This window comes from Delphinus delphis, chromosome 2, assembly GCF_949987515.2.
Source record: "Delphinus delphis chromosome 2, mDelDel1.2, whole genome shotgun sequence".
In the NCBI taxonomy this organism is placed as follows: Eukaryota; Metazoa; Chordata; class Mammalia; order Artiodactyla; family Delphinidae; genus Delphinus; species Delphinus delphis.
Window position 1 is genome coordinate 73,989,836 of NC_082684.1, and position 12,521 is coordinate 74,002,356.

At 54.4% G+C, this 12,521-nt stretch overlaps 3 protein-coding genes across 3 annotated transcripts; 1 reads left to right on the forward strand and 2 right to left on the reverse strand.

Annotated features, from left to right (window-relative positions):
- The first annotated feature begins 1,092 nt into the window (after nucleotides 1-1,092).
- Nucleotides 1,093-3,285, forward strand: EMC9 (ER membrane protein complex subunit 9). Its single transcript, XM_060004807.1, has 5 exons — nucleotides 1,093-1,350; nucleotides 1,492-1,568; nucleotides 2,638-2,707; nucleotides 2,798-2,892; nucleotides 3,055-3,285. The coding sequence occupies exons 1-5, from the start codon at nucleotides 1,153-1,155 to the stop codon at nucleotides 3,233-3,235; spliced, it is 621 nt and encodes a 206-aa protein (XP_059860790.1). The 5' UTR covers nucleotides 1,093-1,152; the 3' UTR covers nucleotides 3,236-3,285.
- Nucleotides 3,286-3,289: 4 nt separating this feature from the next.
- Nucleotides 3,290-6,016, reverse strand: PSME1 (proteasome activator subunit 1). The gene is made up of 11 exons (XM_060004806.1): nucleotides 5,863-6,016; nucleotides 5,237-5,269; nucleotides 5,025-5,087; nucleotides 4,797-4,907; nucleotides 4,667-4,712; nucleotides 4,452-4,549; nucleotides 4,144-4,212; nucleotides 3,990-4,057; nucleotides 3,846-3,900; nucleotides 3,684-3,770; nucleotides 3,290-3,510 (listed from the first exon to the last, which is right to left on the reverse strand). The coding sequence occupies exons 1-11, from the start codon at nucleotides 5,899-5,901 to the stop codon at nucleotides 3,430-3,432; spliced, it is 750 nt and encodes a 249-aa protein (XP_059860789.1). The 5' UTR covers nucleotides 5,902-6,016; the 3' UTR covers nucleotides 3,290-3,429.
- A 2,172-nt stretch (nucleotides 6,017-8,188) lies between these two features.
- FITM1 (fat storage inducing transmembrane protein 1) lies at nucleotides 8,189-9,467 on the reverse strand. Its single transcript, XM_060004804.1, has 2 exons — nucleotides 9,202-9,467; nucleotides 8,189-8,820 (listed from the first exon to the last, which is right to left on the reverse strand). The coding sequence occupies exons 1-2, from the start codon at nucleotides 9,465-9,467 to the stop codon at nucleotides 8,208-8,210; spliced, it is 879 nt and encodes a 292-aa protein (XP_059860787.1). The 3' UTR covers nucleotides 8,189-8,207.
- Nucleotides 9,468-12,521: the final 3,054 nt, after the last annotated feature.

Here is a 12,521-nt window from a genome sequence, read left to right on the forward strand (position 1 = left end):
TTCTTAGGAAGTCATCCTAAAGAACAGGGTGGGAACTGTTACATGCCATGACAGCCATGAAAATAACCTGTATTGGGGAATTTCACAAGATTATTTCCATCTGGAGGTGTCATGAGTGCTTCCTGGAAGAGGTGGCATCTGGGCAGAGCCCTTATAGGAATAATCAGGCTTTGGAGAGACTGGGGGAAAGCTCTGAGGCTGAGGTCAGGGAATGAAGAAAGGCACAACCCTTTCTTCAGCTCAGAGCACACCTGGAGGGAGAATGAGATTTCACTGGGAAAATTATGGGTAAATGGTTGGACTCCTTCTCAAGGGCTGGGAGGGGCAAAAACGCTTCCAAGGCATTAAGGCGAAGGAAATTATACTACAGGACATTATGGGAAGGATGGGTCAATAAAATTCTTTTTGACCTTTACCCTCCTCCTTCAGCCAATGCCGTCTCTGTTTCTGCAGTCATTACATTGAGGAAAGGAAGGGCCAGATAACCTGCAGTTGCAAAAGTGACACGGCTTATTAGTAAGTGACAAAGCCGCTCTAGAGTACCAATCCACTCATTCCATAGTTGTAGCCAAGCTGTCCGCTACGTACCGACATTCGAAGCTCCGCGTTTCGGGGAGACACCAGATGAGGGGCGCGGGCACCACCCAGGTGGCACAGCGGGGCCTGTAGGGGCGGGAGGCAGAGGTAACAGACGCAGCCATCTTGCAATCAAGAGCCGAAGTGGGGTAGCCTAGCCAATCAGCGTGCGGGTAGCTCTCTACAGTCAAAGGCGGGACAATGTTGGATGCTGATTTGGCAAAACGAGACTCTCTAAGCCTATCAAAGAGCACCACGTGGGCGGGACTCCAGAAGCCGGTCCGACTTGGAGCTCTGGTTATGTGTCCCCAAGGCAGGCGCAGCTCTGCTGCCGCCGCTTGGGGGCGGGGGAGGCGGAGCTCTGTGCTGCAACATGCAATCCCGGCCGCCTGCATTCCGGGCCGGGTGGGGGCCGGGGGCCGGGCGCCGGGCTGAGGTCTGCCGGAGCCGGCGGGCTGCCTTCGAGTCAAGTCAGCGTCACCGTCGAACCTAAGTGAGGGGGCACAGGGAAGGGCCCAGGAGGGCTTGGGGGCGCTGGAGGGGGCTTCGCGGACGCGAGCTGGGGCCCCGCTCGCCATGGGGGAGGTGGAGATCTCGGCCCGGGCCTACGTGAAGATGTGCCTGCACGCCGCCCGTTACCCGCACGCCGCTGTCAACGGGCTATTGCTGGCGCCAGCGCCGCGGTCGAGAGAATGCCTGTGCCTCACCGACTGTGTGCCCCTGTTCCACAGCCACCTGGCCCTGTCTGTCATGCTGGAGGTCGCCCTCAACCAGGTGCCGCCGCTGGACGCCCACCGACCACCGCGAAACCCCCCAACACCCCTAGCCCAAGGCCAACCCTGGCCTCTTGGCAGTAGTGCGCACCCATAGGGCGGGCGGCACGATTTAGTTACTGACGGCGCTTTCCCATGGCAGGTGGATGTGTGGGGCGCGCAGGCCGGGCTGGTAGTGGCAGGGTACTACCATGCCAATGCAGCTTTGGACGACCAGAGGTGAGTGGGGAAGCCAGAGGCAGAGGGCTAAGGATTATGGGGTGGGGGATGTCAAGAGAGCCCCTCTTGGTCATTCCTTCCATCTTTCCTTCATCCAAGGCTTAGCCACTGTAGAGCTAAGGTACCTACTAGGCTGGGTAGGCGGTGAGAAAATATAAAGAAATGTTATTTTCCTGGAGGAGCTGCGGTGGGGTGGGAAGGACAATAACAGGCTGACACCTGCTGTAACTGAGATGCCCCCCAAGTGCTGAAAACACAAAGGAAGCCCAACCAGCAGCTTCTAAAAAAAGGAAGTTTCTTTTTATATATACAGTTCACCGTTTAACAACACCGGTTTCAACTACCTGGGGCCACAAATAGGCGAACTTTTTTCACTGAATAGGTACTCCGGTACTACAGGATCCGAGGATCCGATGCAGAATCCAGAATAGGGAGGGCGCACTGTAAAGTTACCTGAAGATTTTCAACTGCGGGAGGCTCTGTGGCCCCTAGACCCCTCATTGTTCAAGGGTCAACTGTATACAGAAAAAGTTATCTACGTATACAGTAGTCATGTATTTGGAGCAAATTATACTGTTTTGTAATTTGCCTTTCTCTCCTTAATAAATATCTGACATCTTTCCATCCCTACACTAATATCTACCTTACCCTATCAGCTATACAGTATGAACATGGATGTACCATAATTTATTTAGTGCCTTACATTAAACATTGAGGTTGTTTCCAATTTTTTTTTTATTACAGACACTGTCCTATTATTAGAGTAAATTCTTCGTTAGTAGGGTTTCTGGGTTAACATACAATATAAATCTGGATGGTTATGCCAAAGTACTCTCCAAAAAGACCATCTTAGATTTCCACTCTCACCAGCAGTGTCTGAGCACCTGTTTCCCACAGCGCTCAAGCATAAGTCTTGCACGAAGCAGTCAGGCAGGCCTGATGCCCCCAGGCCAACTACAGGGAAAGGCCGTCACTGCCTCCACGTCTATGGGCTCTGGGAGGCCCAGCTCAGATGGATGGGGTCTACCCACAGGAGGCTCTTCACAACTCTGATCTTCCTTCTACACAGCCCTGGGCCCTTGGCCTTGAAAATCGCTGGGCAGATTGCAGAATTCTTCCCTGATGCAGTACTTATTATGGTGAGGCTTGGGTTTCAGAGTGGGGAGTTGGAAAGAAAGTAGGAATGGGGAATCCTCAAAACCCTCACCTGCCCTTCCTTGTCCACACAGTTGGATAATCAGAAACTGGTGCCACAGCCTCACGTGCCCCCAGTTATTGTCCTGGAGAGCCATGGTCTCTGCTGGGTCCCCAAGGACAAGAACTTGTGAGTGCCCCACTCCCTCCACCTCTTCTTGGAAGCCCACAGCTCCTGAGCCTCCTCTGTTTTTGGTTCTGCCCTAAGCGTCCTTCTCTAGAAACTAACCTCTGCCAAGTGTCTGGCCCCTCTGCCTGCTGAGTTTGACCTCCATGGGGGTTGTTATTTCAGAGTGATGTGGAGGGACTGGGAACAGTCACGGCAGATGGTGGGAGCACTACTAGCAGGCCGGGCCCACCAGCACCTTGTGGACTTTGACTGCCACCTTGACGACATCCGGGAGGATTGGACCAACCAGCAGCTCAACGCCCAAATCACCCAGTGGGTTGGGCCCACAAATGGAAATACCTGAGCCAGGGCCAGAGGGGAGGCTCAGGATCCAATAAAGAGACTTGGGCTGTTGGGCGATGGTATGACTAGATTTATTGTGCCTGGGAGGCAAGGTGAGGGAGAAACCTCAACAGACAGAAGGTGGGGAAAGTCTGGAGTCTCCTGTGAAAGTCAGGAAGGTCTCTGCTGGACCAATCACAGAATGAGAGGAGGCTCTCAATAGATCATTCCCTTTGTTTCTCCCCTGGGCTTCTTGAGCTTCTCGAAGTTCTTCAGGATGATGTCATATAACACAGCCTATGGGGCCAGGGAGGAGTGGGGGTCAGCCGCAGGTCCCCAGTGGCTCTGTGCCCCATTTCTTGCCTTGTGGAGAGGTTGAGCTTTGATACCCTTCACCCCCAGCCCGCAGGGTCAGGGAGTGGGTGGCCTGGGAAAGCTGCCTCTGCCCACCCCTGCCCTCGCCTCCTCACATAAGCGTTGCGGATCTCCATGACCATCAGCCGGATATCCCAGTACTCTGCCTCATCCAGTTCGTGCACCAGCTGCCGATAATCACCCTGTGGGAGACTCGGGTCAGGCCTGACTTCAAAGGTGTCCCTCCTCCCATGCACCCTGACCTGGGCCTCACCTACCACGTGGGGCTGCTTAGCCGCTTTGGTCACAGCATCACCTCGCTCAGAGAAATACCTGTGGGAAGTAGAAGGGTGTGGAGTAGGGGGAGGAGGGAGCACAAGCCTCAGTCCCAGCCAAAGGCAGAGCAGTGGGCAATCACTCACTTGGAGATTTGAGTGTGGAAGCCTTCCAGCTTGGTGTGAAGGGTGGTCATCAGCTCAAACACCTTCTCCTGAGGAAAGAAAGCGAGGAGGAAAGTGTAAAAGCAGCATGGATGGGAGAAATAAGGAGGGCAGAGGAGTGGGGCAGTGTCCTCACCTGGACAGCCACTCCAAAATTGTTCCCATCCTCAATCCGAGGTATCTGCAGTTGCAACCAGGTGGTGACCTGGGAGGAGGGAACGGCATTGAAACCCCATCAGCCCCCAACCCAATTCCCAGGTTCCTGTCCTCCTTTGTTTCCCTGCTCACGGTGGGTGGAAGTATGCCACGTCTGTCCTGAACCCCAAAGCCTGGAATTCTGGCTTCACTTGCTGTGCCCTCTCCTGCTAAGACCTGGCAGGTGCCATGCCCAACTGGCAGAGACGAAGGAGGACAAAGGGTGGGGGTGGAAGTGGGAGGGCTCACCAGGTTGAGCTTCTCAATGACATCCTTGATCTCAGGCTTCAGGCGCTGCAGGAGGACCACGATCTTCTCATTGCAGTTCACTGGGCCACAAGGAGGACCTAGGAGGTGGGCACTGGGTCAGTCACATGACTGGGACCGTGCCGGGCAGGGAAGAGGCATCCTTAGGGAGGAGCTCCTGGGAGGTGAGACACAAGTCCCTTTCACCATAGTGATACCTTTGTCTTCATCTTCCCCTTTCTTCTTTTCATCCTTGTCTTCCTTCTGTAGGGAGAAGGGGTCTCTTAGGCAGGCCTAAGGCTGATTTTCCCCATATTGGGTCCCTCCTCCCAGCTCCTGCCAACTTGCCTCCTGTTGTTTCTTCCGCTCCTCCTTCTCTTTCTCCTTGACTGGATCAGGCACTGGGATGTCCAGCGGGGCCTTCAGATTGCTCAGGTTGGCTTCATTGAGAGCTGGCTCCTGGTGCAGGGGGGTAGAAGGGCTGGAGGCAGGGGCGGGCTCTCACCTCCTCACTCTCATGGCCCAGCAGGCTCTCCCTTTGGCCCCTACTCTCTACTCCCTGCCCAGCCCCAGTACCTTTAAAAATGCATCCAACTCAGAAATCTTCTTGGGGAAATAGCTCCCGAGCAGGTTCTCTGTCTGTGTGTATGGTAAGGGTAGGGGAGGATGGCGGTCAGAATCAAATGCCCCTCCTAGGCAGTGAAGCAGGGCTGCCACTGCCCAGCAAGGAAGGGCTGAGCAGTGGGACTGGGTAGGGAGGGGTGGGGTGATGACGGGTCAGGTCTTACCTTAGCACATAGGTCTTCACGGAACACATCCACCTGTGGGACACAGGCAGCCCTTCAGACAACTGGCTTTATGGCCAGTCTATTCAAGGACTCAAGGATCCTTAGGGCTGTGTAGGGTCTGACTTGGGGAAGGGTGGAGTGGACCCAGGTGGGGCGGGATTTGGGAAATGAGAACATTCCTGGAGCTGAAGGGCGAAGGGTTCAAGCGGAAACATCCCTAGTGTCTCCTGGGCTGTGGGAGGAGGGATGTAAGAGAGCCGCTGCGACTGGGGAAGGGGCGGAGTGCCCCGTGGAGTGGGCTCCGGGGCCTCCTGTGGTGGCAGGGCAGGGTCCGCTCCCAGTCTGTGTGTGGGCCTGGGCCCGGGGCCAGCGCACTTCCCCTCCACGCCAGCGCTCCGCTTCACCTCACCCCGCTGAACCTCGGCCGCCTCGCCTCTCTCTCTCCCGGCAGGCAGACCTGGCCGGGCTCCCCGGGCTCAGGTGCTCTGGGCACGGAGGCTCACGAGGGTTCGGATGACTGACCCCGACTCGAGTCGGGGGGCTGGGTGGGAGCGGGTCACGGACGCCCTCAGCCTCTCGGGGCCACGCCTCCCTGATGGGCCCTTCCTCGAACCCGTAGCGCTCACCTTGGCTTGGGCTTCGGGCAGGACCCTGAGCGTGGCCATGGCCGGGGCGGCGGCCTAGGGCCGCACGCGGAGCGAGGAGTGGGCACGGGGAAGGGAAAGCGAAAGCAGCACTCGCTCCCCGCACTGCCCTCCTGGGTAGTGGGAGTGGAGGCACTGGAGGAGGCGGGGACAGACCAGAGAAAGGCTAGGAGCTGAGGGGCTCAGGGAGGCGGCCCAGCCGCGGCTCCCCCTAGAGCCCGAGAGGCGCGTTTCCAGCGCCCCGCCTCCCCGCTTCCCCGCCTCCCCACCGCTGCCAGTCTTTCGGCTCCCCGCCTACCGACTCCGCCCACCCCACCTCCTCCCTCCCCGCCCTGCCTTCTACGCCCCCGCCTCCCCGGCCCCAAGGCCAGTGCCCACCTCTGAACTCCCCGCCTCCCCGCCTCCCCGCCTCCCCACCGCTGCCAGTCTTTCGACTCTCCGCCTACCGACTCCGCCCAACCCACCTCCTCCCTCCCCGCCCTGCCTTCTACACCCCCGCCTCCCGGCCCCAAGGCCAGTGCCCACCTCTGAACTCCCCGCCTCCCATCTCCCTGCCTCCTGACAGCCCTCTGGCTCTCTTCTTTCCCTGCTCGTCCTGGGACAGTGATTAGCCTTATCTGGCTCTCTTCTTTCTTTTCTCGGTGCTGGAGCAAGACCTGGCCTCCCTTCCTTTGCCCTGCCAGCGTGGACCCCTGGCTCCGCGGGCATCATCTGGCTCAGTGACATTCAGACTCTGGCATCGCCCCATCACAGGGTCATAAGAGAGGGTCAGCTCTCTTATGACCCTTGTGGGCTCCATTCCTCTGTAACCCACTCTCCGCACAGCAGCAGGATTCCACCTTGCTCTTGCTTAAAACTTTCTCGGCTTCCTGTTGACCTTAGGATGAAATCCAAAGGACTTTCCTGGCCCAAAAGGCCTGTCTGGCACCTGTTCCCCTTCAACTTCACTTTCCACTGCTTTCTCCCTCTTTCATTTCAGTTATAAATACCTGGACTTTCCAGCTGTTTCTCAAACCTGTTTGCAACAAGTTCATTCCTGCCTCAGGGCCTTTGTCCTTGCTAATCCCTTTGCCTGATACTCCCCTTCCCCTGCCTCAGGATGTCATTCCGTTCTCAGCTTAAATGTCACTTCTTCAGAGAGAACTCTATCTTCCTTATAAAGGAACTCCCTCCAAGTCTATTAGAAAGCAGCCTGTTTTAGTACCTTCATAGCACTATCTTTCTGAAATTAGCCGGTTTATTTTCTGGGGATAGTGTGGTTTAGACCAGGGACTGGCAAACCTTTTCCATAAAAGGCCAGATAGTAAATATTTTAGACTTTGTAGTGCCAGTAGGAACTACTCAACTCTGCCATTGTAGCAGGTAAACAGTTAAATGGATTAGCGTGGCTAGTTCCCATAAAACTTTATTTATGGACACTGGCATTTGAATTTCATGTAATGTTCACCTGTCAAGAAATATTCTTATTTGATTTTTTTTCAACCATTAAAATTGTAAAACCATTTCTTAGCTCTCAGGCCATTCAAACACTGGCCACAGGAGGGCTGTTGTTTGCTGATCCCCGACTTAGAACACAGACAACAGACCCATAATGCCTGGGTTAATAATTCTGGCTCCGATATTTACTAGTTGTGAAAAAGTTACTTAAACTCTGTGCCTCCATTTTCACAAGTGTACAATTGGAACGCTACCAGCCCTAGCTCATAGTGTTGTGAGGGCTAAATACGCGCGAATTTATAGACACTTAGAATGGTGCCCAACACACAGTAAGCTCAAGTGTTTGCTGTTATTATTTATGAGTTTATCATCAGGCAGTAACCCATGGGCCCCCAAACAGCAGAAACCTTGTCTTTCTTATTCACTTTGGCTTAATGAACATCTTTTAAGTAAATGAGCACATATAGACTCCCTACGGGAAGACAGGGTAGGAAGCGACTGTGAGTAGGGTGCCCAGATAGGCAGGCTCCTGAGGGTGGCAGAGGGGGATTCAATGCTGGAGGCAGGGAAAACAAATCAACCAGGCTGGAGATGGAGCATCTGCTCAGTGGGAATGCCACCCATACCTAAGGGCACTGCTACCCGACCTGGCAGTGCCAGTCCTTGACATCAGAGCCCCAAAGAGCTTGATGTCTGCAGGGACTAGGAGACTGAAAGAACAGGAGGGATAGCGATCAAGCACAAGGGCATTCAAGGTCAGTGACAGCAAGGTCTTGCTGAGGAAACCTGGCGACCATCACACTCTCTTCTTACCCTTCCCACCCTTTGCAGGTCCCGCCAGCCCAATGATGAGCGGAGCCAGAGCCAGGCCTAAAGTGCCTTTATTTCTTTCAGTTATGCTTGTGGCTGGAGTGGGGGTGAGGGAAGAGCCCATGGCCCGGGATCCCCGGAGACCAGGGCTGATGATACCAGCTGCCGTAGGTGAGGTACCAGGCAAAGGTCCCCACCGCGGCGCCCACCACCTTGTGAGTATATTGGTGGAAATAGATGACGGTGCAGAGCAGCAAGAAGTTCCAGAGGCCCAGCAGCAGCACGTTGAGCAGGAAGACAAGGCGCAGGGGTGCGCCGGCGGGCAGCCCGTGGGCCAGGTACTTGGCGAACACTGCTGCTTCCTCGGCCATGAGCAGGCAGCAGAAGGTGAGCAGGAAGGTGTGGGAGGAGACGGTGTAGCCCCGCCACTGGTGGCCGGCCGCCAGGCAGCTGCGGCGGTCCGGCAGCTCGCGGAGCAGCAGGCCCTGGGGCAGAGGCTCGAAGCAGGAGCCCGTCAGGTCCTCGATGAGCAGGAAGGCCCTGCCGGCACCCCGCCACACAGCTGCCCCAACCACCAAGCGGCTCAGGTGCCGGGCAGTCACTGCCACGCGCCGTGTAGCCAGGAACACCACCAGCAACACGAAGCCCCCCAGGAAGGTGCACGTCCAGCCCCATGCTGAATTCACAAACTTTCTGTGGCAGAGAAGAGGGAGGGCTGCTGAGACCCCCTCAGCCCCATCTCCCCACCCTGCTCTACGTTCCCATCACGGCCCTGCCTCCAGTCGCATCTGTCGTTCCCGGTTCTCTGTTTCCTGGGCCCTCTCCCCCTTCTCCCCCCATGCACTTGAACTTGGCCATCTCCTTAGCGGCCCATTCAGCCTTCTAGGGCCCATGTTTCCTCTTCGGCGTTGCTCCTGTACCCCCATGACTCTGTTCCCCTCCCCCTCTGACCTTCTCCTCAACCTCCTAGCCTATTTTTAGTGTCCTGGACTGGCAAGAGCACAGAAACCTGGAGGAGGGAGCTGGGATCCCAGAGCCCAGGGAGCCAGCGCCCACGGCCTCTAGTGGACTCACATGTTGAAGAAGTTGCCATGGCTGGCAAAGATGGTCCGAGGGTTGACATGGAACTGCAGAAGGGGCCCGAAGATGACCACTGCTGCCAACCAGGCATGGTAGAGGCGCCGTAAGCAGGGGCTGCCCAGGAGGCGGGCAGCCTGTTCGCTTCCAAAGTATAGCAGAGCAGAGGCCACCCAGAGCAGCACCCTGACCAAGCAGCCCAGCAGTGCCCAGATCTGGGCCCCGGCCCCCCGCCCTGCCCCCACCGCCGGCCCCCGCTCCATGTTCCCTCCCCTCCCCACTAACAGCTTGCTCTGCTGGGCAGCTGAGGAGGGGCTGATGGGGCTCCCCCTGGACAAGGACAGACAGTGACAGGTGTAGCAGACACAGGGCAGAGCCCTGTTGGCAGCTGGCAGGCGGGGGAGAGGGGCGGGGGGCAGTAAGAGGCTGGGGCGGAGGGCTGCCACGTCAGCAGTGTTCTTGCCTTGGGTGTGTGTCCTGACAGCAGCCTGTGTCCTTCCCTGTTAGTCCTGTGCCTCCTTGACCCTCTAGGCTGGAACCATGTCCTAGTTCATGTTTCAGGGCCACGACCGAAACATGGGATGTTTTTGGCCACAGCCTGTTTGGGTCTGCCTGTCTCTGTTTGGTCAGCCAAAGTCACCCCCACCCCGCCCAGGTCAGACTCTCAGAGCCCCGAAGATCAGGTTCACTCCCAGGTGATAGTGGGTGGTGGAGACACTAGAAGGAAGATCCCCAGCCTGGAGTCCATCAAATCCTAAGGTTGTGTCCCCCAACCAATTATCCTGGGACTTGGCCTCCCAGCCTTACCACTGAGGCTGGACCCATAGGGCAGTTAGCAACCTACCCAAGGGAAGTCCCTGATATTCAGTAACTGTTTTGAGATCCCTTTTTGTCTTCCTTCCTCATTCCTCAAAACTGGTGGTGGGATCTCAGAGCACAGTGGAGGCCCGTGAAGTAGTGAAAGGAATGAGCAAGAAAGGGCACCTGGGTTCTGGCCCAACTCTGTGACTTTGAGAAAATCAACTAACCATCCTTGGTCCTCAGTGCCATCATCTGCAAACTGACCGAGACGGATTAACCAACCAGGATCCTTGCAGATCCTACAGCCCACACCTCGACATAGTCTGTGCTCAGGGATCCTATACCTGAAGACCTACAGGAGCACTCACACGTTTTTAAGTTGACACAAAATTTTACATTGTAATTTTAAATAGTTGCAAAGGACATAATTTCCAGTGTATCGTATATGTTGACATTTCAAAAATAAAGCTATCTTTATCACTCTTTTAAATATATCCAATGGAATCTAAACACTACTGTGATTATATACCTCACAGTTTTTCATTTAAAAACATGTGACAAGATCTTAAGAGTCAGAAATAACACTTCCATTCTTTCCCCACAGAAATTATCCTAATGTTTTTATGCCTGAAAGTCTTTCATTGATCACACTTCTCTGCCAAAAGGATAATTTGAAACAATTTTTACACATTTCCTGTGATCACAAGGTTAAACTTTTTTTTCTGTATTGAATTTCCTATTTTTTACTAGTACAAATTTCAAAATTGTTAGTAGTACAAAATGTATTATTTGTACAACAAACATTCCACAGTTTGATAATTAATAATAAACTAAAATTGTATTAGAAATGCATTTTTTTCAAATGGAACTTATAAAGGTTTCTTTTTTAAAAAATTAATTTATTTTATTTATTTTTGGCTGCATTGGGTCTTTGTTGCTGCGCGCGAGCTCTTCTCTAGTAGTGGTGAGCAGGGGCTACTCTTCGTTGCGGTGCATGGGCTTCTCATTGCGGTGGCTTCTCTTGTTGCGGAGCATGGGCTCTAGGTGCACGGGTTTCAGTAGTTGTGACATGCGGGCTCAGCAGTTGTGGCTCGCGGGCTCTAGAGTGCAGGCTCAGTACTTGCAGCACATGGGCTTAGTTGCTCCACAGCATGTGGGATCTTCCTGGACCAGGGCTCAAAGCCGTGTCCCCTGCGTTGGCAGGTGGATTCTTAACCACTGTGCCACCAGGGAAGCCCAGAAATGCATTTCTTAATGAGAAGAATAGATGGCCCTTGGGGCCTTGACTAAATGAGGCTTTGAGGACACTAATAATTTTAATTGGCCTCTACCTTTGGCATCCTGGAGGTAAAACAGTTCTGGGTGAGATAGGTTGGCATCTCTGGATGAAGAGGCAGAGGGGGAACGAAAAGGGCTGGTGGGAAAGGAGATCTGCATGACAGTTTCATGCAAGCGGATCAACTGGAGGAAAGAGAGCATATGGAGGCCAAGCATCTGGACAATTTCTTTTATTTTAAAAAATTTATTTATGTATTTATTTAGGCCACACCGCGAGGCATGTGGGATCTTAGTTCCCCTACCAGGGATCAAACCCGGGCCTCCTGCAATGGAAGCTCAGAGTCCTAACCACTGGACCGCCAGGGAAGTCCGTTTATTCTTTTAAAACTACCTGCTTTGCTGCTGAATAGGTACATCTTTTAACCCCTTGCTGTGTCTTTAAGACCCCCCCGGAGGTGTGCATCCAGGTTCCTTAGAGATAATGGGGAAGATCAATCAGAGCTGCTCCCCTACTGACCATACCATGGGTCTGCCCTGGGGCATGGTGCCTGACCTCTGCACACCTCCATTTCCTCACCTGTAAAAAAGGGTGGCTGTGAGGTGGATAAGGTTCTAAGTGTGAAGTGCCCAGATGGGACCTGGCATCGGTGCCCACCAGGTGCTCTCTGGCTCTGGGCTACTTCCTTCCATAGACTGGACCAGCTCCAGGGCAGAGCTGATGTGGGTGTTCCAGGTTCTCATCTAAAATGTGTTTATTTCCTGTTATCTCTACTTCTGCTTGCTGGGAAGTTTCTGAGGTTGGTGAGGGACTCCCTGTTGCAAAGCTCAGTTAACTAATGATTCTGGTATTTCCGTTCATCTTGGGGCATCAAAGCAGTGTTTTCTCCCACAGAGGAGCATAGCTGAAGGCTCTGTTGAAACTGTTTTCTTGAAGTGAGAGGATAAAAGATCTCAGACAGGAAAAAGAGAGAGACAGACGGACACTAAGCTAGGTTCCCACAGAGAGTTTATTGAGGGAGCCAAAGCCAGTGAGAGGACGAAGGAGTCCTACTTCAACATCCCTCCTCGAAGCTGCTGGCCTCCTGCACGAGGGAACACTCGGGGAGGGGAGGGCCCGCCCTGTGTGGGGTCACACGGAGCCTCTCACACCACAGCCTGCCTACCCCAAAGACCTAGACACGTGAGAGAGAAGACGTAATTCCCAGCCAGGGAGGGTGCTGAGGACACACCTTCCCCAT